Raw genomic sequence first — 26,394 nt, 5'->3', positions numbered from 1 at the left:
CATTTCCTTGATGAAGCCAGTGTGCGCAGACTGAGAGCCTGTGACGTCTTGCCAGAAGAAACACACACGCGCGCACATACACACACACACACACACACACAAACACACACACACACATACTTGTACTCCTAAGGGCCTCTCACTACCTGCTAAGTGGTGATAGCTGCAGATCTTAGACGTATGTGTTTCTCTGTGTGTGTGTTTGCAACCAAAGCAATGCTGCATCTGTGCACCAGGCCTGTCCAGTCCTCCTCCTCCTCCTCCTCCTCCTCCTCCTCCTCCTCCCTGTCTCTCCAGGCCAGCAGCAGGCCAGAGCTATCCATCAAACTGGCATCATACAGGGAGCAGAGGAGCTGTGGCGTCTGCCTGGGGCAACGTGTTCACATTAACCTCTCCGACGAGAGGCGAGCACCAACGGCCACGAGAGTTTCCTGGAAAAAAAAAAAAAAAAGGCTTCCTCTGCTCCGATGTTTCACCGTTACAGTGACGGTCAGATATTGATCGATGAGGCTAATTAATCTTCTACCACTCTTATATAATATAATAACATGAAAATTGTGTTTTGGGATTGAATCTGAAACAAGCTCACATGAGGAGAAAAGAGCAGAGCGTATAATTCTATAGATGTAACACGATATGATATTGATCGGGAGTTCTCGGATAATCAATATCCGATGACTCGTCTTGAAATCTGCAGCAAAACATTGATTCCGATTCCCCTTGTATCCATATCCGCACGCTTGATTTAAACATTTTTTTTTGGTCAACCTGCCTTTTCTTTTTAACGTGAATATGTTTTTATTGGATCGTCTATCTCTGTGCGGTGAATCCTCCCGCTCAGCTTATCTGCCAATGTTCTCCCTCCACTCTCTGCACGGCGTCCTCCAGCACCGACCACTGCGTCTACTCCCACAGTACCTGGAACTGTTGCTCTGAGGAACCACTGCTTTTCTATGCTTCCACTGTGGGCTTAAAAGCCATAAAGATTAGGCAAATGAGTCAGTTTAGCTTGCGTCTATTCATCTCTGTGTGTAATTCCAGGCAGAGCCTAAATGCTCACTAAGGCCCGGACTTTGTCGTCAGTTCATTCGTCAGATGCTTTCCTCTGCAGCTCCATAAAAAAAAGAAATAAAAAAAAAAAGGCCTTTTAAAAATGGCGGCTGTGAGTGCTTTAACAATGAGAAATGTTCATGAATGCTCCAAGCAGGGACTTTTTTTTGGGGGGGGGTATAAAAATGTCCCCAAATCATAATTTAGACTCTTGTTGCTGCGGTGGAAACAGTTTTCTAGTCTCCTGGGGAAAGTTTCTGTGTTTGGGAAGCAGCCTAAGAAACACAGCGACAAGAACAGTTATTTCATTGTTATCATTTAGGGCAACGCGATTTACTGTGACCAAAAAAAACACAGTGAGTTATGAAAGTCAGAGGAAGAATACACACCAATATCTTCCATCTCATGAATCGATTAGCCTTTAGTAGTGTTTTAATAGTGATAGAGAAAAAAAAAGAAAAAAGAAATAAATCCTGTTTATACACACATACTACACATTTGCTTTTTACAATCTCCCCCTCCCAGCCAAAAAAAAACAGAAATTCAAAAGCACTTTGAAGCTAGGAATCGAGCTGGTAGCCTCTGTACCTGCCCTCTGAGGACCTCCAGAGACCTCAGTTTGTTGACAGCATTTCAGAATCAAAGTGAAACCAGACCTGACGTTTACCGTTGACGTTTAAGACAGCAGAATGTTTCTCAGCCGTTGTTGGCTGAATCTATTTTTGGCCGCTCACCTGCAAGGAGATGAGAAAAATTTTGCACATTTCTCGAGCAGAGGGAGGAAACGAGACGTTCGTGCCGCACAGACACTTCTCTCGATTCATTAAATGCTCATTTAAGAGTCGAATAACAATCCTTGGCGGGATATTTTAGATACGGCGTATGAAAGCAGGTCATCACATCATTACACTCTGCACGCTAGATTTATATTTTTGCCGGTTTATCTTACTCAGACTAACCGTGTTTGTCCTGTGGGATGTTTTCCTCGGCTGTTTCTGGAGTAGCCTTGAAATAACAGCCGAGAAACAAAACATCAGGGGAGGTTTGACCCGTCTCGAACACATCTGTGTGTTCGACAGGGGGGGAGAAAAAGGGAGTGTGTCGACCGGGGGCGGGATTCACCCCCGCTGAGGCCGTGTCCACACTAACGTGGATATGTTTCAAATGGTGCTTTTTTTTCTCCTCCCTCTCCGTCGAGTTTCGATCCAGAACATCTTAAATTGATATTCTCATCAAAGCAATAAAGTCAAACACTTCAGAATCATTAATGAATTCAATATTTTAGGAAGCAGCAAGTTATTACTTGTGAAATCTGCATTAATCATCGTTTTCTTTGCAGTTATTTAATTTGATAAATATATTTTGTCTTTTTTGGCTCGTTACTGTAGGATAAGCACTGTGCGGGCTCTTGAGGTAACACATTTCTCAGCACGTAATTGTTTGTTCTTCTTTTCCTTTTTTTTCCAATCTCTACTTAGTTAGTGATTTATTTACAAAACATCCCCCAACCAACAATTAGACTAATCCGCTGTTATGATCCGCGCTAAACAGTCATTTCAGTCGTCTTTCTGAGGGGCTTTGACGAAACACGGGTGTGTTTCTGTTCTTCGAGCAGCTTTGAGGAAACACACACACGGTGAAGTAAATAATGAACAAACCCTCGTCGGATCACAGTTAAAGTCAATCTTTACTTTTGAAGGCGTGGTTCGACATCTTTCCAAGAACTAGATGAAGCCACAATAGCTGGATGCTTTGCTACGCTATTGCCAAGAAATGGCCTGACTCCCAACGGGCCAAATACAGCAGAGCCGGTTTAATACAAAAATAAAAAATGAGACAGTGTTATAGAACTCTAATAAGAGTATTGTGATGTAATGAATGCTGTTAATTACACAAAGTGTGTAATTTAAAATGAGATATACAGATATCGTTGCGTCAGAGTTGTTTAATATCCGAGCTTTAGAGGAAATTGTTCTCTGCTACCTTTTCCCTGTTCATTAGATTCTCATTTGTGTTTCTGTTTTCTTTAAAAGTTCCCTGTTTGCTTTCTCTGAGTTTTGCAAAATAAACCCGCGGTGATATTTTTAAGAGTTGTTGATTTGCAGGAATATGGAGCTTGCCCTGAGTATTTTCTCTCACTGTTTGCCTCACAGCGTGACGTAGAAGTGTGATTATTTTTGCATGTTGCTTATTGAATCTGGAGGAAGGTCATTCTCTGACCCGTGGCTGTGTGTATTTTTAGTTCCCCAAGAGGTGTTTGATCCATCCCACAAGCCCACTCGTCCCAGCTGCTCCCTGGATGTTCAGACTGTTGTGATCAGCAGATTTAACAGACATAGTAATGTGATGGTTACGAGAGCGTCAACCACCCCTGCAATATACAGAGAGAATTTGGGGGGGATGAAAGCTTTGACAACCGTCAGAGGGGGATGATGTCATGCGTGGGTCTCCGCTAGTAAGGCTGCATGTTTTCCGCACCAGCGAGAAGCAGATCCCAGGAGAATACATCTGGAAGTTTCAGGGAGAGGAAACCGACACCGCCGAGCCCAACATGTTCAGTCAATGAACGAGAAGGTGCTTGAAGAGAGCAGCAGAGAGATGCTGGGACGGGTGGTGGGAGGGGAGGAGGGGCAGGGATGAATGGATGGAGGAAGTCGTAGAGAGATGGATGATGTTCTTGAGGGAGGGATGGGAGAATTAATTGGTGAATGGGTGGAGGAGAGGAAACAGATTGAACAGCGTTAGCCATGCTAACAGTGTGGCTTGGTCCACCACTAGGGAATCACATTCATGTTCCCCAGAAAGGAAACCCACTGACTTTGCTGATACAGTGACTTTTCATTTAACACCACCAGCAGGTTGAAGTTTTACTACATTTGGAGTACATTTTGGCACAGATCTTCATGGTCCCCAGAGGATGTTTTCTCGACATTTGCCACTTTGAATGAAATGTCTCAGCAACTATTGCATGTATTGTCGTGAAATTTGGTTCAGCCATTCATGGTCCCCCGAGGATGAATCGAAGAACTTCGGTTATCCTCATACTTTTCCTCTTGTGCCACCATACAGTGGTCATATTTGTTCTTTACTGAAATAAATCAACTACAATCTGATGAATTTTCGTTGGTTCAGATATTCATTGTCCCTAGAGGTTGAATCCCTCTGACTTTGGTGATAGCAAGACTTTTGTGGTTTTTAATGAAATGTCTTGACAACTATAGCATGGATTGCCATTAAGTTTAGACATTCATGTTTCCCTGAGGAGCTTTGTGTATCCCCATACCTCTCCCCTTGCACCATCATAAGGTGGACATTAGTTTTGTAATAACATTTGGATAGATTCCCATTCAATTTTTTTATAGATGTTCATGGTCCCCAGAGCATGAATGCATTTGACTTAAGTGTTCTCCAGATGTTTGGGGTTTTAAATGAAATGTCTCAACAGCTTTTACATTGATTACCTTAACATTTGTTCAGAAGTTCATGTTCTCCTTGGGATGAATTGAAGAACTTTGGGTATCTCCTTACTTTTCCTCTTAAAAAAAACTATGGGATATATTTCTGGTACAGTTGGTTTAGAGATTCATGGTGCCCAGGTGATGAATCCTACCAACTTTGATGATCCTCAGACTGTTCTTCTAGTGCCGGCACTAGGTTCATGTTTGTGGTTTTACGTGACGTTTCATATAACTATTGGATTGATTGCGTAAACATGCATGTTCCCCAGAGGATAAATTGTGATAACATGATGATCCCTTAACTTTTCATCTAGTGCCATCACCAGGTCAAAATTGTAATTTTCCCAACATGGTTTTGACACGAAGTCCTGTTACTAATAATGCTGCAGCTTGTTTTATTTATCTCTATCTTCCTTCGCCGACAGATATTAACGCTAAAACTCAAAGGAATTTGGCCTCTTGTGTTTTCCTTTGCATGTGAAGGCACAAACACGCCTACATTCATGGCCTCTTGCGTCCACTACACACCCACATACTGCACGTGTGCCAAGGAAATGAGCAGCGAGCGAGCAGAGAGCCAAATAAGAAAATTAAGTCAGAGTCAAAAGACCTGAAACCAGACAGACCATCAGCTCGTGACTTACCATTCCTGGAGTGATTAGAGAGGAAAGTGTGGGTACAAAACAAGAAGATATTGAAGAACAGGTTGTTAAAATAAATCAGAGGAGGATTACAGAAAAGCTGCAAAAGAAGTGGAGAAGAAAAAAACAGATAAAGATAAAAGAACAAAGCAGGAAATCTGGAAATATTTCAGCTTCATAACTTCTTCAACGCTCTAGGCTGCCCCGTGGTCACGCCAGAATATGAAGCCTCTCTCAGTCGTGCCTCTTGTTAAACACCAGCACATGGTCCATGAAGGTCCAGGTCCCACCCAAAGCCCTTTTTATCTTTTTTCCTTCGAACAGGTCAGACACCAGTCCGTCATAAAAACATGAATCCATTCTTTCTTTAACTCTTACTGACGTCCCATAAACGTTATCCAGTTTCTGAGCCACTACAGATGTTTGCTTATTTTAATTTTAGAGTATTTGTTTTTAACTGTCTGTCTTGTGTCAGCTTTTACGACTGACGTGTGTTTCTTACCACACCTGATTGAGTTTGAGTTTCAGGCTCACTTAATGACTTTGTTGCCCGCAGGTGCTGATTCGCGTTAAGCCTTAAAGCTGATTATAGCTGGTTGGATATGTTACAGATGAGCAGGTGCCGGTTGGGTGTGTGTTTTTACTGGTGGCTGAGCGTAGCTTTGAAGCCTACAGGTGCTGACTTTGGGGTCATATTTATTGCTGTTTTGATGTCTCACAGGCCAACAGGTGCTGATCTGTGCAGCGTTTCTGCCGCGGCTGCGTCGCACAGATCGGACTTTTTGCTACTCGGTTTAAAGTGTCGCAGGATCGTTACATGCTGAAATGGAGTCGTTGTGGTTTTGATAACAGCGTTCGAGAGGGCAGCGGGGTTTTATTGTGGTTAGTGTGGCTGACAGACTGCCAGGATCACTCGGGACGCATGGCGCTTGACCATAAACAGACTCATTGGTTGGTCATTGTAGTCTAAAGGCTTTGATACTCAAACCAAATTAGATTAGAAATTGCTGGTGAGCAAGAAGGAGATTCTGTTTTACGATAAAAAAGGACATATATGGACTGTACTGTATCTGCTCTGACTCATATCTGTTCAAACAAGAGTCTGTGAGGCTGTATTCAGGCAAACACCAGCTAACACGCTCACAATGACAGTGCTAACATGCTCATGTTTAGCGGCTACGATGTTTAAATGATCAGTGTGTAGAATTTAGGGAAATCTATTGGTAGAAATGGTATACAATGGTTTCCATTTGTGTGTGATCACCCGAAACTATGAATCCATGTTTAAAATTTAAAATTTAAATTCTAACCTCATGGTGACGACAGAAGAAAAAGTCAGGGCATCACCTCAAAGTCCGCCTAGATGGAACACAAATTTGTGTCCTGAATTTACATTAGCAGACACTTTTTGTCCAAAGCGCCTTACAGTGATGACATTGGCTGCCATGCAAGGTACCGACCAGCACATCAGGAGCAATTTGGGATTCAGTATCTTGCCCAAGGTCACTTCAACATGCAGACCAGGGAATTGAACCAGCGACCTTCCGATAACAAGACGCTGGCTCTATCCCCAAGCCACAGCCGTAGATAATTTCATGTCAACAGCCAAACACTGTCAACCTGGTGGTAGCGCTAGAGACACAGTCAAGAGGGTCACCAGTGTCTGGAGGATTCATCCTCTGGAGACCATGAACATCTGTATTAAAGTTTCATGTCAATCCATCCAATAGCTGTTGAGACATTCAGTCTAGAGGTGCCGCACCAGCTGAAACAGAGCCATGCGAACACCTCCTCCCTCCTCTTACCACGTGTAACAGAGCACAACATGAACCCTCCTGACAGTGATGGACAGCTTTATATGCCATTCCCTCAGAAGCTCATGAGGCCGTTTCCATCCACAAAAGGAGAACCCCCCCGCTTATTGGTTTTCCAGCGCAGATGTTCGCCCAGTCAGTTGCATAACTCGCTGGTTTTGATTTGAGCCGAACAGAGCCAGGAGACACCAAACACAGCAGGAATGCGATTGGTACACCCAAAAAGAGACCTGTCGGCCAACACACAGAGGACGTCCTCGGGTAATTTACCTCTCAGGCCGGCGTGACTGTGAACTGTACTTGAGCTCAGGCTGTGATAAATGGAAAGGGTCTGGTTGGCTCGAAGCCATCTTAAATCAGCTAAATTAGCTCTGTGTGTGTGTGTGTGTGTGTGTCGAGTTTGAGGGGATGTCTATAATCAGGTTAATAGGAACAGGAAATGGAGCTTCTCTGAGAGCTGGAGAGGGGTAACAGAGGAAGTAGAGAAAGGGGCGAGGGAGTAACAGGGGGGATAATATTTCTTGGCTTGGATTCCAGTGTATGACTCTGCAGGTCTGCTTCTCTCTCTCTCTCTCTCTCTCTATGTCTCTGTCTAGCTCTCTTCACCAGAGGGGAGTGTGGAAAGGGTAATCTCATATGAAATCTAGGTGATTAACATCTTAACATTACTGGATGATGACTGGCAGCAGTGTGTTTTCGTAAGTCCTCTGTTTATACGACGAGCAGCGCGAGGAGCTGGAAACAGACCTGATTACGTGTAATTTATGCATCTAATGAGTTATGGTCCGATCCCTGAGTGTGTTGCTCTGCGTGTCTTCTTCCACCGAGCATGAACAAGAGGCTACACCGCTTTATCCATCTGTAGAATAATAATGAACTGATATTTTAAAAGAAATATTGTACAGACGGTTCGTCAAATCACCTGTGTCATCAATCAAGTGTTTTTAAGAAAGCAGCCCTTTTCCAAACACTTTCCAAGGATGGTTTTTGGGATATTTTGACCCGACGGTGATGGTTCGAAACGTCAGCATCGCCAGAGTTATTACAGTCGATCCTGAGGGGAATGCGTGTGTCAAATGTCACGGCGGTCCCCTCCAATAACGGTGGCGTTGGAGGAAGCCAAAGTCATCAGGGCCGATCCTCTCGGGACCACGAATGTGTCCACAGACTTTCATATTAAAATCAAACAAGCGTCGACATGTTTGAGACCGGACCCGAGTGGTGCACCGGCTGACCGAGCCGTCGCCGCTTGATCTCCGGCGCTAGCGTGGCTGAAACGTCTGCAATTACTGTGGGAGCGGAGTCCAGACACCATATGGTAGCTCTCTATTTTGTTTGGGTCAGACACATCAGCGTCAAAACATCATCAAAGAACAAATAGCTGCTTTTTTTTGAAATTTTTTTATTTGCGCCTCCATGTATGTGGTCTCTGTCTGCACAGTCTTTTTATAAACCCCTCACTCCTCTTCACTCCCTCGCAAGTCCGGGAATTGAATAAATTGCACTGGAGGAATTCCGTGCCTGGGTCGATATAAAGAGTGTCATTGTAGTTGGCGGCACAATGAGACACGGATGGATTTATATAGAGCCTCTGTGATATATACTCAGCTCGGTGGCAGACGGACGCGGACCGCGCAGCGAGCAGAGAGGAGGCCATTGTCCTGCAGGTCAGACTGGACTCCGACCAAAGTGCTTCACAGTGATGTTTGAAATTCCTCCAGTGTCCTCCAAAACCGACTCCCATACAGTTCATCACCACCATCATCGTCATCTCGGTTCACCATCTCTACACAACTAAATATCTCCAATATCATCTGATTTATATAAATGTTGTGGCTAAATGACCAAAATATCTGTTGTTTATGAATTAATCTATTACCGGATCTGTTTATTTTTCATCTCCGGGTTGCATCTCCACTGTTTTCGTTAAGAGTGTTTATTAAAGCGGACCATCTCCTTATTGACGTGGTTTCCTTATATGAGAAAATTCATACAATCGTCTCTTATTTCAGGATTTGATTATTTATGAATCCCTCAGTAATATTTAATTTAAACTCACACAGCAGTGCAGCAGATTAAGAAGGTCTCATTCTGGGCAGTAAACAACATTCTCCTGCGTTCTGTTTAACCTTTTTTTTCTTTCCCTCCGGTCCTGCAGCGCTGCTGGCCTGTGTGTTGTCCTTCAACGTTGACCAGAAAAATGGCTTGTCGTTCGACGGGCCGCTGGAGGACATGTTCGGCTACACCGTGCAGCAGTTTGAGAACAGCGAGGGGAAATGGTGAGAGTCTTAACATTCATCTTTCATTACGACCCAATTTCCTCCTCGTCTGGCAGGTGCGGAGTGAAACACGAGTCCGTTTCGGACAAGAACCGCGTGACGGCATTTTGACACGATGTTCGGTTGAATCACAAAGATTTTTCAAAACCAAACAGTGTGAATGAACCAGTTTTGAGTTGTTGAGTCGATCAGAAAATGATTTCACACGTAAAGTACGAAGGTGGTCGAAAAGAAGAGCACATCCTCTTTGGATTTTTATTCCTTCCCAGCTGTATGTATGAAACTTTTCAGACAGTCTCCTCCCCCTGGGCAAATGCTCGCAACCAACCAGTGCCTCAAGTGGGCCGGTACTGACCGAAAACACAAGAGTTCACTCTTTAGTATAACGTGATTTTTTCCTACGCACCAGGGCTTCTCATGCTGCCAGTACTCTTGTTTGCTTTCTCCATCATCCCCGGGACACACATGAGGTGGCAGCGCCCAGTTGGACCGTTCAGACAGCTAGATGTGCGCTGTCAGCTTCCAGTCTGCAGGGATCCTCACCGCGCCTGTCCTATTTTAGAAATATTTTGAGCGAATCTTGCAAGAAACCACACCGATAATCTGTCAGAAATGGTGTCACTGCTGTTGATTGTGTTCTTCACGTATTCATTCCTCGAAAGGGAGCGACAGACTTACAAGCTCCCTGCAGATCATCACACAAGTCTTTGATGATTTTAACTTAATTTTACCAGGATTAAGGCTTTATGTTACAATTTCACAAGGTTATTATAAAGACCAGCTCTATGTGTCGGCCTTATTGACCAGAATTTACCAAAAGTGTCAGATCTTTCTCCGTGACTCAAACTTGGCTTGAGCAAAATTCCTCCATTTTTTTCTTTAGTGCTTTTACCATTAAAGGAAACACTAGTGGAAATGCTGGAAGGTCGAAAGCAAAAACAACAACAACATATCGAGAAAAAGTGAAGTTGTCCTGGTAATAAAAGCAAACAGGGACATGGTGGGATGGATGCAAACTTATCTTATGTGTCATGCAATACAGGAAGCATGACAACGTTTCCTCGCACTGTTTTCATTAATTTGAGGTTTCACTGGAACTCTGGCTCAGCATGTCATAACACTGCACCTCTTCCTCAGAAATTATGTCTGGCTTTCGACCACCTGCTGTTAATTTCGATACACCCAACTCCCAACAGTGGAAGATGAAAAAATTCATCATTCATCTGCATTTTCTTTTTGGATGTAGACCTGACAGCAACGTGCACACAAAGGTGTTCAACAAACGGCGTTGAGTCTTCTGTGTTTCCTCACGAACTCACACCTCTGCTCCGGTGGTCTGCGTCATCATTAACTTTCTTTTTCTTTTTAAAATCTCCCAAGTGTTTTTAAAGAGAGGGCCTGGCAAAAACAAATGTTCTTGCCTAAGAACATTTTATTAAACCAAGAGCTGCAGTTCGGTTTAATTCAAACCCACAATATTAGGAAAAGGGGGGAAAAAAAGCCAAATTCACCTGTAAAACTAAATGGAGGAGAGCGCACCAGCTGCTGCTGTAATGAGGATCTTTCCTTTACTGTTCCTGCTGTTAACCATAAACTGCCCACCAGAGTATCCGCACACCGAGCCTTTAAATACACTCAAACCAAGCGTCCGTGTCTCTCCTTTCCGTAACTGTCTGGGAGGACATTTTTAAAACCCCTATTAAAAGCTATTAGAGTGTGGTTAACGGCTCTCTTCTTGACATCGCTCCTCCGGTTACTCCAACCTGTTGCAACACTGACTCATTCCCACGTATCTGTACCTGGTGCAGCTCTGCAGTAATGATCTTATCAAGCCCTTATGAGATCAGTTACGGGGTAATACACTCACCACTAATCAGTGGTGCCAGATGCGAGTGAGCCTCCAAAAACTGTTCTCTGGAAACACCGATCGATCCCCAGATAGCACTGTTTTGTTCCCGCTCGCAGAAAAAAGTATCACCCAGATAAGCGGGTCCGGTAAGAGGTGCTGTTGGCGAGAAACGAAGCGGGGCGAAGCAGGCAGAGAGCAGAGGCGTGAACGGTAACAGATGACTGGAGGGAAATGAAGAGATAAAACGGAGGAGTGATGGGGAGAGTCGAAGGCAATAAAACTGGAGATGATATGTAGCCCGCACTGCGTCCACGTGGGAGGCTATTATGGTCGACTAACATAGCAATCACGGGATGATGTAACACGCAGGTTGCCACAACTGGGAGGCGGCTGATTGGTCGCAGATGTCTCCCCTCGACCTCCACCCTTCAGCTCCTCAGTGCACCTCAGCAGTGCGGAAAGGTGGATCGGCCGCGCAGAGAAAACTGTGGCGGAGACGACCGAGACATCCACTCTGGTTGCGACTAACTCTGGATCACACCACGAGTTTCGTCTCTTCTCACAAAGACTCTCACGAAACTGTCACGTTGTTGAGTTGATGAGCTGCGCTGCAAAAAAATTCTCTGACAAATAAACACGTTTCGACATGTTTATGTACAGCAGAGAATGTAAGAGATCTCTTGGGAAGTTTGCTATCAAACTTTGAAAATCTGGCAATGAGCTGAGAGACAATGACTTGATAAGAGTTCTTGGGAGCAGCGTAAGAAATCTGAACTTGATAAATAGTTAGTAGTGATTAGCCGAACATGCTCATTTTACCCCTCCTATTTTAACTTCATGAATCACCCATACCGCGTCCATGCCATGATACTAGAACGGAGCAAGACAACAACTTCATGAGAGATTATCAAACTACATCTTTAGTCTTCACTGTTTTGATCAGGAGACCCTCCCGTTGCAGAAATCACATACTGTGGGGTTAAAAAATGTGAGACGTTCAACCTTTTAAGATGGGTTTGATTCTTGAAAAATATAACGCCATCTAGTTCTCCCTGGACAAATTACATTTTGACCTGATGGTGGCGCTAAATGAAGAGTCAGAGGGGTCACCCAGGTCATTATTAGTCCTCTGGACACTATGAATGTCTGCACAAACCTTCATGGCGATCCATCAAATAGTTATTGGGATGTTTCAGTTTGGAACAAGATAGTTGACCGACTGACCTGTCATTAACAAAAATCTGTGATGAAAGATGAGAAACTACACACACTCATGGCTCGATGAAAATCTGCAGTCATTTAAAAAATCATTTATAGAAGAATTAAAAGAATAATGTCTCACCTTGTTGAGTGTCTGTCATGAATCAATCAATACATTGTGGTGTTTCTCACAGGCAGCGGAGAGCGTGTTGTTGTTGCTCCACTCTGAGTCTCGCTGCAGATGACCAGGGCCCATTTCAGTTCAGGAATGTTAATAAGCCCGAGTGTTTGGACGAAGGCAGATGACCGACTCTTTTTAGCATCAGTTAACTGATGGAGTGACACGATGTTATGAAACTCACACTCACATGTGTGTGTGTGGTGCACAGGCGGGCGTGCAGGCATGTGCGTACTGTACATACATGTCGAGTTCAGACACACACACACGAACACGCAGACATGCACACACGCAGACACACACACACACACACACACACACACACACACACACACACACACAGTAAAACTGTACCAATCTCCAAACATCTGCAACATATCACACATTAGAATGTAATAAGGTTCAAATTAAGTGACAATTAAGCGTTTTTTTTTATTACAAAATAATTGAACAGCCATGATTCATAAGCCAATTATAATAAACTGTAACAGCTTTATCTGCCAACCGGCTGTTTATGTTTAATTTAACTCTAAAACTATAATTAAGGTAAATCTAAATTGTTGTGAAATTTAAAAAGTCTTCCAAACTGGCTTCCCGCCTGCCAGGGTTTAATTTCTGCAATAACATTTGGTTTGTGTTTGTTATCACAATTGTAGAACTGTGATGCGTCCGAGTGGCTGTTGGCAGGATTTCTAACGAACCAATCGCAACTGTTCTTTATTTGCTCAGGGTTCTGATTGGGTCGCCGCTGTCGGGTCAGCCTGCCAGACGGACTGGAGACGTCTACAAGTGTCCTGTTGGGAGGGAGAACAACAAGTGTGTCAAACTGGAGCTGCCCAGTAAGAACACCGCGCGCATGTTGTGTCTGTTTGAATGCTCGTTAAAGGGTCACTCCACCAATTATACACATTAAAGTGTGTTTACAGGGAGTTCAACTGTGTATGTGTACAAGTGGCTCCAGGGGAAGCTGCATGTGATCAGATACATTGTGCGTGTGTTGCATTGTGGGTAATGTAGACAACAGGTTCTGAAAAGGAAGAATAATGTGTGGGAAAAAAGGTGATATCTCTGGTTCTCCTCCATAAGGGAGAGCCATGCTAGAACACTGGACTGCTCTTCAAAGTCTAGCATCTACATTACCCACAATGCAATTTAGCCACTGCGTGATGTCACTGAAGGTCATTTATCAGATTATGTGCAGCTTCTCCTGGAGCCACAATTGCAGTTGTACCTTACAAAATCTGTAAACACACTTTAAAGGTGTAATATGTAACGACTGGCCGCCCATGGGAATCATACTCACTTAGCTAGTTAGCTCATGGTCCTATTAGCTGGATCTGACCGAACTGAACGCTCAGAGCACTAAAGACGTCTCTGACACATCAACTCTACTATTTTTTTTTCAAATTTTGTTGATATTCTTATCAGCATTTTCAAAATGTAATTCTTACATATCGCACCTTCAATGTGTAAAAATGGTGGTTTCCCCCTTTAATTGCTTTTTGTGCACACATGGGTGAGGACGTATTTGTATCCCTGTCTTTAGCAAATATTTAAATGATCAATCACTCATTACAGCTTCTCAAATGCGAGTATTTGCAGCTTTACTCAGCTTCATATAATTGTAAACTAAATATTTTGGGATTCTGGGCTGTTTTTGGGACAAAACAAGAATGGTGGAAAGGTGGAACAGGCATTTTTCACTGTCTTTACACATCAGTTAATCTTGAAAATCATTGTGACGCTATTCAATGAAGAAAATTAGTAGTTTCAGGTCTAATATGTACTGTCTTGTGGACAGTTCTTGTGTATTTGTACTACTGTATGTTTAGATCTACTGTATATCTGACTTGGTCTCGTGGGGAGGAAGTGAGTCCCATCAGAACAGGAAGACAGTAAATAAACAAGGTTTTAATGTTTCATCCTTCCAATTATATCTTCATTAAACAGACAAACAAACTCAGCTCCCAGTCAGCAGTCCACAAAGCCTCTATTAGTGCTGTGAGCTGGTGTGTACAGTAGAGCTGCACACTAACTCTGAGCTTAGGGATTAAGACTTTTCAACACCTCAGAGTTACAGTTCTCCCGATGTTGGTAGTTACTGACTTCAATTGCTGATAAAACCGTCAGGGCTGGAAGTGATACTCTCCCTCCGACTGGTGCAGAGTTTGTTTTATCTCAGACGTTTGAGACAAGCAAAAGCTGAAAATCTCACAAACTCAAGTTTAGTCTGGAAAACATCCCCCGGGATATCGATTGAGTCTGGCAGCCCGGAGCCAGAGCACTTTAACGCAGATTTGGTGGATACATGATGCAGAATCCGAGCAGGAGGAGTTCAAGTTGACGTCTGATTGAAGGAAACTGCTTGTCATTCACATCTCAGCAGAGTAATTTCAGTCCGTGCCCGCTGACGACGCCCTGCAACACCGTTGCCAGGCTCGTCTCCGCAACGTTCAGACTAATCCAGCACGGGAGAGAAAAGTGCCAAACCATAATGAGCTAGGTTAAATTTGTGTGGTTGTCATGCTGTAATTTTTTTTATCATGTTTCCGTCAATGAATATAAAAAGTGGTTAGACCAGGACTATTATGCATGATGAAATTCTACAATATGTTTACTCTGTGTTTGGAAAATTGGATCCAAATGACAAACAATAAACAAATCTGCACAATTGCAAATTCAGGCTGCAGACTTGCAGGCTGAAGAAGTGCTTACAAATGGAGGTCATCTTAATATGCTGATCCTATACTTTATTACAAAAAGATAATTGAATAATGAATATTAAATAAAAATACGAAATACACAAAGCATATATATATATGTATATATATATATATATATATATACATATATATATATATATATATATACATATATATATATATATATACATATATATATATATATATATATATATATATATATATATACATATACATATATATATATATATATATATATATATATATATACATATATATATATATATATATATATATATATATATATATATATATATATATATATATATATATATGTACATAGTGCTGTGAAACCTTCTTATACATTCAGATGGGTTTTTGTCGTTATTGCTTTTAGCTAACCGGACTAATAATTTTAAGTTGTTATTTTAGGTTGTTCAATGTCAATGTAATAGTCTAAAGTTTAAGATGTAAAGTGCACCACTGCTGATATACGGCTCACTGTCACTTCTCTCCCACTGCACTTTGTCCCCAAAGTCATAAACTTGATCAGAGCCGCTGTAAATCACCTCCTTACTTTACCCTCTTCTTGGAGGCTGTGTTCAGCCAGACTGAGCTGGGCCTCATTGCCTATGGTGACTCCTCTTCTGATCCGCCAGTCCAGGCAAACTATAGTGAAACTACCTCCATAGCTAGTTGAGCTATGAGCTAATTAGCTAATGTTAGCTAGCTACAGCCAAGGATAGCAAGTAAAGAGAAGCATTGTCAGATATTCTGGCAAAAAGCTGTTTCCTGCCGTATTTTACAAAGTACACCTTTGAGTAGAAGCCACTTTACAAACGGCATCTGACCTGTATTTTTCTTTAATTTTCAAAAGGTCATCCAAGACCAAGAGGAACTGTGTGATAAGTGATTTGTTCTGATAGTTATCTAAAGTTCACAGTTCACTGGAGACAAAGCGTTTATTCTCCTCTGCTGCTCCACAGAGCTGCTCTCAGTCCCATGTGGATGTTTCATGAGGTGCAGGATCTTAGTCCATGTCACTCATTTGATCGGATAGCATAAGAAATAAGGAAAGGATACATTCAAACCAGCTTATTTCACATCAGAGTTTAATTTTGGCATGTGAGATTGTACTGTATAAACCCGAGTGAAGCGATAAAAGGATCTCTTCATCAGTTTTTCTCAGGAGACGGAGGAAGGAAATACGGATAAAGCGGGAATCTGTATTCACACATATAAAAATGTGACTAAAATTACGTCATTAAAGTTCATCAGACCACACTTCTAACTGCTAACAGTGCTGCTGCATGTCTCTTCAAAGGACGGCACATGCCAAAGTCATAACTGGCTGCTAATGAGAATCAGCAATGGTTCAATATCAAAAAAATCCCCCAAGAGCTTGATTGAAAGTTGAAATGGCATGTGAATGAGTGGGAGAATATGTGGGTCCCCAAGGACAGAAAAAAGTCAAGCGGATTGAAGCAACAGTTTGTTATAACATGCTAATTTTAGCCACATGTTGTGATTGCTTAATGATTCGAATCCTCTCTTTTCTCCGTCCCCGCAGCTCCGATGTTTATCAACAAAATGTTTTGTTTGGTTCTCCATTTCCTTTATTAATTACAATAAGCTATACGACGAGGGATAGTATGGTAAAGTAATGAAACGTGCTATATTTAGCCACATGTCAGTGGTTATTACATCTAGAAAGAAGAATAAAGAGGAGGTCGGGTGGTTCTTCCTATGGGAAAATACTGAAGAGGAATTTTCTCCAGCTGTTCTTTCTCTCTGTTCCTCTCTCTCCCTCTCTGTGTTTGTCTCACTCTGTTTATTCATCCATATTTTTTTTCTTAGAAAACACAACAGTCCCGAACTTACACGAAGTCAAGGAGAACATGACCATGGGAACCACACTGGTGACCAATCCCAGCGGAGGCTTTCTGGTAAGAGGGACGCTGCTTTTTGTGGTATATAAAAAGTGCTATACAGTAAATCCTCCTTCACATCCTCCAACAGAACTGCATATTTTCTGCAAGAAAACTGGCCAGCGAGTATATGTTCTCTGGACCTTTGCTCTTTGTGGAAACAGTGGGCTCGACCCGCCGTGTTTCCCAGTGAGGCTTCATGTCCTGGGAATGTAACAGGATGCTGTGAATCAACTGTATAAATGCAGAAATGTACATGTGTGGGAGGTTGTCACGGCTTGTAGGTTTATGAACCCCAGTAAAACTTTATTTGAGCATGAGTGTAAGATTATTAGGGTGTGAAAATGGCAGAGACCCCAGACTAGTGGTTGATAAATCTTTTTAAATTTACACAACTTGTTATTTGGTTGAAGGATATATAATGTTGGACTGCGATGGCAGGTCCCGTTCAGCTGCAAGTGAAACTGAATCCCTTACACTAACACCTAATCTGGTTAGCATGAGTGTTAGCACAACTGTTCTACACCATGACTGTGTTTTGAGCTGTAACTCAACACCGATAAGAGTAAAACATTTGACGATTTGAACAGGAAGAGAGCTCGATATGTTACATAATCTCATTTCTTATAATTATAGTCCCATCAACCTCGCATTACCTCATTATACCTACAAACATTCGACATATTAGCGGCGTCATTGTACAAATGTTAGCATCTTAATGTTAGCATTAAGCAGTGCCGGTAAGGATTTGTTGATAGCAAGCTAACATTAGCTGATTTGTGATTATAAAACGTCTTTAGCATGTAATGCCCAACAACATTTAGCATGTTAGCATGTCAGTGTGAAAATGCTAGCGTCTTGTCGTGACATTAGCATAAAGCAAAGTCAGATGCTCACAAAGCTGTTAGCACATTGACTGAATAGATATTGGATGAAGCTTTCCAGTCTGATATGTGAAACCGATGTAGAAATGCCTTACAGTAAACTTGAAAACACCAAACGTACGTAAACACGTGGACTGCGTTCTCAGCTAGGCTACTTCTTGAGCGTGTCTGAACATAATGTCAGTAAATGTGTCTGTTTATTTTATCTTTGGATCATAACAAATACTTCACACAGTTAAAAAAAGGCATTATGTATAGAAATGTACAAAATTTGATAGGCTACATCTGAACAGGATGAGTGCTCCACCAATTGCACACAAATATGGTCACTTGTTGCTCCAAAAAACAAGATGGCGTCGGCGGTAATGCACAAACCATGGTGGGTCGACTCTACACTTGCATAACATAGCGGTAGACTCTTGTTCTTGTACAGCTCCAGGATCCCTCCTGATGTAAGAAAAGCACTGAAGTTGTGCAGCATGCAAGGGAATCTGAGGAAATGAGGCTGAGGGATTAATAGTTGTTATTCAATTTTCCAGTTGTTTTTGGTAATTTTGAAGCCTGGACTTCCTTGCAAGCTCAAATTCTATGTTTCTCTCTTTTCTTGGAGAAGTAAAGCATGAAGGGCTCTGTGGTGGTTTTTAATAGTCTCTGTTTAATCCTCAGTTTCAGTAGTTCTTTCCTCCTCGGTAGCCCTGAACCTCCTCTCACCCATGACCTCATACGGGTGGAAAACTAACCAGTTGTAGTTTCTCAAGCAACTCAGTTTGTTTCTGTGTGTGTTTCCTGTCTCCACAGGCCTGTGGTCCTCAGTACGGCTACATGTGCGGGCAGCAGCAGTATATCTCGGGAGTCTGCGCGAATGTCAGCTCTTCCTTCCAGGTCCTTAACTCCATGGCACCGGCCGTGCAAGGTACGTCAAAGTAACACAGGGCAGATCACCAAGGGGATATGGTGACGGCGATCCACACAAATTGCCTGTCGGGGATAAGAGATTATGATCTACTCCTCATAGTAGTACCACCCAAGATCCTGACATCATACTCGCCCTCACTCAGCCGAGAGGGAGATTAGAGCATTCTTCTTAATGTAAACTTGTCTGCGACCTCATCCCGCTCCGGCCCCGCCCAGCCCAGCCCCTTCTGCTGGGTTGTATGCCCAAGTTAGGAGACGGTTTACTGGGGCCGCATTCTGTTGCCCAGGAAGGAAACAGCCTCGAAATGGACCGGAGAGTAAACAGTCTACAGACGATTTCTCTTCCTGTTTCTCTTTCTCTGGTTTCTTTTCAGTATTACTTTCACTGATACTGAACAAACACACACACACACACACACACAGACGCACACACTCGACTGACCACAAAGTGCTGCTATAACTCATTAAAATGACTGAGGTCTTTTAATTTAAGCAACTGGTGCAGCCTTCAGTTACTGTTTGGCTTTCTTTACTCACGAGACAACTTAATTAAATGAGTTTTGAATGAGTGATGAAATTAGCCCATTTTAGGCCGATCACTAAATGTCTAATGGATCAGTACATCGGAAATACTTCTTATGAACTGAGACAGATGTGATCATTTAAGCTTATTTACCCTCCATTACTTTCCCAAACATACAGTAAGTGGTACAATTGGTTCATTGTTAGCCTCAGGGCTGCTCTTTGTGCTACGCTAAGCTAACAGTTAGCTGGATGTTTACGTCTCTGTCTCCAACTTTCAGTTATTAATAGAAGAATAGGAATAGAATAGAAGGAATAGAAGAATAGAATAGACAATAAAGACTATTCTATTCTCCTATTAAAGGATAAATTCAACCAAAAATCCAAAATCACTCATTATCTACTCAACCTCATGCGGATGGAAAGTCGGGAGAAGTTCCTTAGTCTACAAAACTACAACTTACTTGTGCTTTTAGCTCATCAGCTACAGAGAAAATTTTGGCTTTAAAAACGAGTATGATTAATGTCTTTTTAAATCAGTTTGGGATCTCAGGGTTTCTGAATACTTGGATTAAACCGGATTAGGCCGCATGCAGCAATTAAATGTTTTTATTCCAGCTGGCTTCATTCCTTTTAAAACAAATCCCCGTCTAGTTTTGTTGTTCAGGAGGATGCCGCAACGTTGTTTTTTTCCTTTTCGTGTGAATTTATCCTTTAGAAATAATTAATTAATAATTAATTAATCCCTGACCCGCAGGTTGGGAAGCACTGCTCTTCATTATTACAGTTTGATCTGGAGATCCTGTTTCGTGTCTCCTGTGGGCACAAACAGGAGTAAACAGGAAGTCAGCTGGATGTGTTGCGTCATCTAATTTCTCTCTTTCGAGGGAAATCAGATATTTTAGAGACACCAGCCGTCCAAAGTTCAAAGACACAACTCAAAGACCAAACTTACGACATACTGAGCTTTGACTTCTTGTTTCAGAGTGTGCGAAGGAGCTGGACATTGTGATCGTCCTGGATGGATCCAACAGCATCTACCCCTGGAGCAGCATCGTGGATTTCCTGCAGCGATTCATCGCGAACATTAACATCGGGCCTAAACTCTCACAGGTCGGCTCCATGAATGAACAAAAGGATTTTATGAAAAAATATACTCTTATAATGAAATATTGTTATTAGAATCATGTATTAAACAGATGGTTTATGTAGTGTTAAATAGAATCAGATGGGATGGACGAATACGTGGATGAATGGATGAGTTTTGTAAAAAAAAAAAAAAAAAAAAAGAATGCATTAGCTGTTTCATATTATGTTTAATGACTTAAATGCCCTCCATTATGGAATTTTCCACATGGTGCCAGCAGCAGGAATAACTGTAAGATGTCCTTCATAAAGCAGACTTTATGAACTGAAGCCTTTTCAGTCTTCAAAGTAATTTTAGCCCTTCTCTAAGTTATACCTTCAGTGTATTTCTGCTCCCTTTGCTTGGATCGCACTTCGGATGGGTGGTTAGCTTTTTATTATGGTTACGATGATCTGGCCTGGGGCTTTTGGAGTTTTCCAGAGGGGGAAACACTGGAAAGTCTTCTCCCTGTGCAGCCCGGCGGTTGCAAGTCACATCTTCCATGGCTGCTGAAGTCCTCTGCCTTCTGTATAAAGAACATTGTGTCATATCAACCCCACCAGACCCGACCACATCCTCAGCAGACTGTCTGGGAGGGGGAGGAGGCAGAAGAGCATGGAGGGAGAGAGGAGGAGAAAAATGGTCAATGTAGGATAACGTTTATGTGAAAGCGTGTGTGTGTGTTTTCCAGGTGGGCATCGTGTCCTACGGTCTGGATGTGACTCACCGTGTCAACCTGAGCCAGTTCGAAAACACTCAAGACCTGCTGAACTTCGTCAAAGACCTTCCTCAGCAGACCGGCTTCAAGACCATGACGTTCCTGGGCATTGACACTGCCAGGTACCACATATGAACCCCCTCCCCCCTGATTTGGGCTGGCCTAGAAACGCTGGGCCACCATACAAGCCACACGAGCTGGCAAGGTTTTTACAGGCATTTGAAGGAGACAGTGATTTTTCAGCGTCTGACTCAGCAAGGCTCCTTAACTTAGACATCCACATGTGCTGTTTATAATCATACGGATGCTGTTATAATGTGTTGTGATTGAGACCCTGACCCTCACCATGCATTGTGGAAAGTAACAAAGATACATCTTATGCTTTAAATTACATCACATAATCGCCATCGGTAAATAGCAGACCCTGTCTGACTCTCACTCGCGGAGAAGGAAGCTGTTTTCCTGGAGGAAATTCACTGCAGACTCGGCGGGGGGGGGGGGGGGGGGGGGGGGGGGAATGACCATCGCTCATTTGATTTGGTGATTCAAAACTGTCCCCCCCAATTCCGCCTATGTAACTTTCAGAGCGAGGCAGAATATCGATGCAAGATTCGAACCTTGAAAGTGGCTTTAGCTGGTGTTTCCCAAAAGTTGTTCAAAGCCTTATTTGGCTCCAGAGGTAGCTGCAGAAAGTCTAATTTCCTCATGTAACGACTACATTAATGAATAGATAAATAAATCGCTCAATAAATAAATAAATAAATATACCATTAAATGCACCAAAAATGAAATTCAAAACAAATGTAGTCATTAAGTAATTAATAAAATTTGATATACATTTATATTTCTGCTTTAATTTGCCTCTGCCCACCATACGGTTAAATGAGGCACATGAGATGTTTCTAGTTGGAAGCAGCTGTTCCTTTGGCTAAATTCTGAAAATGTCTTCCCATCAGGAAAGAGGCCTTCATGCTGGAGCGCGGTGCGCGACCAGGGGCCAAGAAAGTCATGGTGATTGTGACCGATGGAGAGTCACACGACTTCTACAATCAGAAAAAGGTCATCGAAGACTGTGAAGAAGATGACATCGAGAGGTTTGGCATTGCTGTGGGTACAAACTACCTTTGTGTTGTTTTCACAGTTTTCATGGGCTTAGGAGGAAGTGTTGTGTTTGCCATAAATGTTTCTGCAAAATCTTATTTGTTATTGATGAAAAGGCCAGCTTGAGTATGCAGATCATAGAAACTGTAGATGTGATTTTTGCAGCTGATGTTAAAATGTAGTTATTACTGTTGTTTCCAGGTTTTGGGAGACTACAATCGTCAGAACAAAAGTGCAGATGAAGTGCATAAGTTCATCAAGGAGATTGAGTCCATCTCCAGCGAGCCGTTACATGATCACTTCTTCAACGTGTCCGATGAGGTGGCCTTGCTGACCATTGTGGACGCTTTGGGAAGCAAGATTTTTGCCTTGGAAGGTAAACGCATGCTCATAACTAAACATTTCGACCTACCTCAGTCCTCAGACACCCGACAGCTTTAAAGACATGATAAGACATTTTGGAAAACATGTTTATTCAGTTTCTGCAGGTTAATATGAAGCTACAACCAGCAGCTGGTTAGCTTAGCATAGCACAAAGACTGCAAACTGGGGAAGCCGCCAAGCTTGGCTCTTTCCAAAGATAACATAATCCAACTACCAGCAACTTTAAAGCTTGCTAATTATTTGCATGTTATATTTTGTTTTATCTGACATTGTGTTGTGACTATTTCTTGGCCAGACTTTCTGTTCCTGATCGAAGCTACAGCCAGTTAGTTAAGCTAAGCTCAACGCAAAATTTGGAAACAGAGGAAAACAGCTAACTTTGTTCAGTGTTGGATGTTTTTTGTTTTTTTTAGCATTTTCAGATTTCTGTCGGCTAGGCTAATAGGAGTTTTTTTCTTTCAGAGCTGTTTTGTCTCATAGTAAATGAAACACTCACTAGATCCACATGTAAAATTATTTTTTCTGAAGAAATGAACAAAAAATACAAGTAGAACGATACCATTGTCACGTTTGCGGCTGTGAAGTGTGAAGCTAGCCCGTGAGCCAATTAGCTTAGTTTATCACAAAGACAACAAAGAAAGGGAAGCAGCTAGTTTGGCTCTGATTAGCAAGCTAGTTTAAGCACAAAATCAGACGTAAAACTGCAACATATAATTAAACATATCGGCATTTTTGGGCATTTTTTATCTGTGTTTTCCCAGAATGTCACAGTTATCCTTTAAATATATCAGTATGTTATTTTCTTTACAAATACTCTCCTGAATCAACAGTTAGTCAGCAATGTGGCACTTATATTCTTACAGCAAGTCATTTTTTCCTTTTTAATTTAAAAACGTTTTTTTTCAAAAGATTAAAATGACTTTTTCCTTCCTCAGCTACGACTGGCAATTTCACCTCCTCCTTTGAGATGGAGATGTCCCAGGCTGGCTTTAGTGCACACACATCCAAAGTAAGTCTAAATCCAATTATTCATGTCGGAGGTATACACAAATACCATATTTGCAGCTGTAAAAGGCTGCGACTGAGTTGAGTCCAATCTTAACATCATCTCCGTTGGCATTTCGTAAAAAAAGAACCTGCTCGATGTGCGTGCATGCGAGTGTTTGTGCAGGCCTGGATGTCTGCACCGTTCATGAACCCGTCCAGACACAGTGCCACAGTGTTATCGCCGGTGCATCTTCAGCCCTTTGGTGATTCACCTCGGTCAGAAGAAGTTTCCAGACACAGGCTCCCTCTGTGGCTCTCTGCTCGCAGGCATCAGACTGACCGTGTTTGGTCTGATTGCACGAGAGTGTGCGAGCCAGACGGGGGAAAAAAGAGCTGAAAAGGCAAACACGAGACATGTACAGCACGGAGGACAGTCAGGGAGGTTGAGTCAGATGTTTGTTCACTACGGTAAAAAAAACGCAACGTGCTCGCCTTTAATCCCTCCCCACGCCTCTTCAATTAAATCATTAGGCATTTCCTACGTCTATTTTAAAACAAACAGGGCCCCCATTTTACGTCTGACTCACGCGTGTCACCTCCCTGATCACTGTGCATGCTGCTGCTGTGGCTCATTCGACCAAACAAAACTAAAGAGCCTCTTGACGCAGTTAACTGTGAGTAATGATACATGTCATGTCCTGTGTGACCCTCCTCTTCCTATTAGATAACACGGTTTCCTGTAGACAAAAAAAAACGATTGATTGTGTGATTCTATGTGCTGACTTGTATCTAAATGAGCTTATATTTACAGATGCAACCAGTTATTAAGTCAATGAAATATTATGAAATGGATATTTTGCATTCAGGACTCTTCCTTGTAACGGAGTATTTGTGCAATGTGGTACATTACTGCTTTTACTAAAGTAAAGCATCAGAGCACAGCTTCCAAAGCTGTTTTACATCACCGCTAATACAAATTCTTATCCGGATGTTCCTGATATCAGCTCTGTTGTCTCCTGTAGGAGGCTGTGTTACTGGGAGCAGTGGGAGCGTATGAGTGGAACGGGAACGTGGTGATGCACACTGCCGGAGAAACGATCGTTCCAGGAAAGACCGAGTTCTACGACCCAAATGCTGAGGCCATGTATGAACGTCTTGCTGGCTATATCGGTGAGATGACTCATAATGTCTTGATATTTATTATCAATATTTCCTCATGAACCATGGATGTATCATAGCGGACTCAAAAATGGCGTCCGGTCACAAGTTTTCTAGCTTCCAAGTTGAATTACAGTCACTTTATTACACCATTACAGTTAAATAAACAACTCAATGTGAGCTGTCTTGTATATTGTAGAAACCGGCAGGATAAAGCCACATCATCCTGCGCTGCCTGACTACACGGACACTGAGTGCTGTGCAGCTTGGAGATTTGTTGGTGGCTAGATTTCTACATTCAATAAGCTCTCTTAGCTTTTTTTAGACTAACAAATGCATAAATAAACAACTCAGTTAAATGCAACAATTATATAAACACAAGCAAAATATCTGTCACACACATACCTCAGTCTGAAAAGACCACCCAGATTAAGGTTATTACTCCTTACTACTGCAGGTGTGCTTTGTGCTAATGTTAGCCGCTGAACGAGGCTGCCGCTGCCCTCCCTAGCTCTGTTTATACGACTCACAGGCTGTGTGCTTTGTGCTACTTGGTTAGCGGTTGAACGACCACTTGTATTTTTAAAATATTTTCTACGAATGTGAGTAAAACAGGCTTCTAGAATAGTTAACCACCCCTCGCTTCAAACACAGAGAGGTGACTAAACCAGATCTTTCAAGGTATGAGGGGAAATTTTACAGCTGCAGGATGAATATCGAGCTGCGCGGAGGAGTAAGATATGTAATTCATCTATCTTTGACAGCAGATGCCTCTCTCTCTCTGTCACATAAATAATGAGCTCTCCGTCCTGCTGCCTTTTATGGCTTGCAGAGCAACCGCAGCATCTTAATATCAAGTTATTTAATCAACATGTCATTAGATAGTGCACTGCTGGGTCCAGGCTCGCCGAATGTAAACTCAGCTGCTGGCACATGCTCATTCCTAAAGGTCTGACTGCAAACGCAGCCTTTGTGTGTTTGTCTGTGAGTGCGTCTTGCCAGTTTCCACTAGTGTTTTATAGTTTCCTCCACGCAGTGGGACGTAAACGACTGTTTGAAGGAGCATCTAAAAATATCCCACAAACAGAGTCTGAGTGTGTTTTTCTCATGGCATCATGTGCGTTTACTGTTTGACACATTCCTGAGGAGGCCTCCTCACGGGTGCTTTTAATTCAATTCAATATCCACATGTCTCTCCAGGCTACGATGTCCAGTCAGCATCCACCCGTGCTGGAGAGCTGTACATCACAGGTGCACCGCGGTACAACCACACAGGCCGGGTCTTTATTTATCGCCTGAACGAAGAAAACAAAATTGTCGTCTCACAGATACTGAAAGGAGAACAGGTGAGTCTCCATCGTCTCTCTGGTGTCTGGACTGAAAGATATCTTTCACCAATCTGTGTGAAAAGCTGTAAGATGATGCTTCACGGAGCTGTCCACATTTTTTTTTGTCTGCGGTAATACTTGCTAATGGACTTTAAATAAGGAAAAGCTGTAT

The 26,394-nt window shown here is 42.4% G+C and overlaps 1 protein-coding gene across 1 annotated transcript in view; it reads left to right on the top strand.

Moving 5' to 3' along the window:
- itga1 (integrin, alpha 1) overlaps positions 1 to 26,394 on the top strand; it is a 50,788-nt gene that overhangs the window by 10,592 nt on the left and 13,802 nt on the right. Inside the window, exons 2-12 of the mRNA XM_030435804.1 lie at positions 9,122 to 9,242; positions 13,199 to 13,308; positions 17,029 to 17,117; positions 18,782 to 18,896; positions 20,406 to 20,533; positions 21,238 to 21,386; positions 22,221 to 22,371; positions 22,567 to 22,741; positions 23,685 to 23,758; positions 24,759 to 24,906; positions 26,095 to 26,240. Of these exons, the coding sequence (XP_030291664.1) occupies positions 9,122 to 9,242; positions 13,199 to 13,308; positions 17,029 to 17,117; positions 18,782 to 18,896; positions 20,406 to 20,533; positions 21,238 to 21,386; positions 22,221 to 22,371; positions 22,567 to 22,741; positions 23,685 to 23,758; positions 24,759 to 24,906; positions 26,095 to 26,240 (1,406 nt within the window). The remainder of the gene's footprint in view (positions 1 to 9,121; positions 9,243 to 13,198; positions 13,309 to 17,028; positions 17,118 to 18,781; positions 18,897 to 20,405; positions 20,534 to 21,237; positions 21,387 to 22,220; positions 22,372 to 22,566; positions 22,742 to 23,684; positions 23,759 to 24,758; positions 24,907 to 26,094; positions 26,241 to 26,394) is intronic.

This window comes from Sparus aurata, chromosome 12, assembly GCF_900880675.1.
Source record: "Sparus aurata chromosome 12, fSpaAur1.1, whole genome shotgun sequence".
Classification (NCBI taxonomy): Eukaryota; Metazoa; Chordata; class Actinopteri; order Spariformes; family Sparidae; genus Sparus; species Sparus aurata.
The sequence above is the reverse complement of the archived record's forward strand: the minus strand, read 5'-3'. Positions and strand labels throughout refer to the sequence as shown.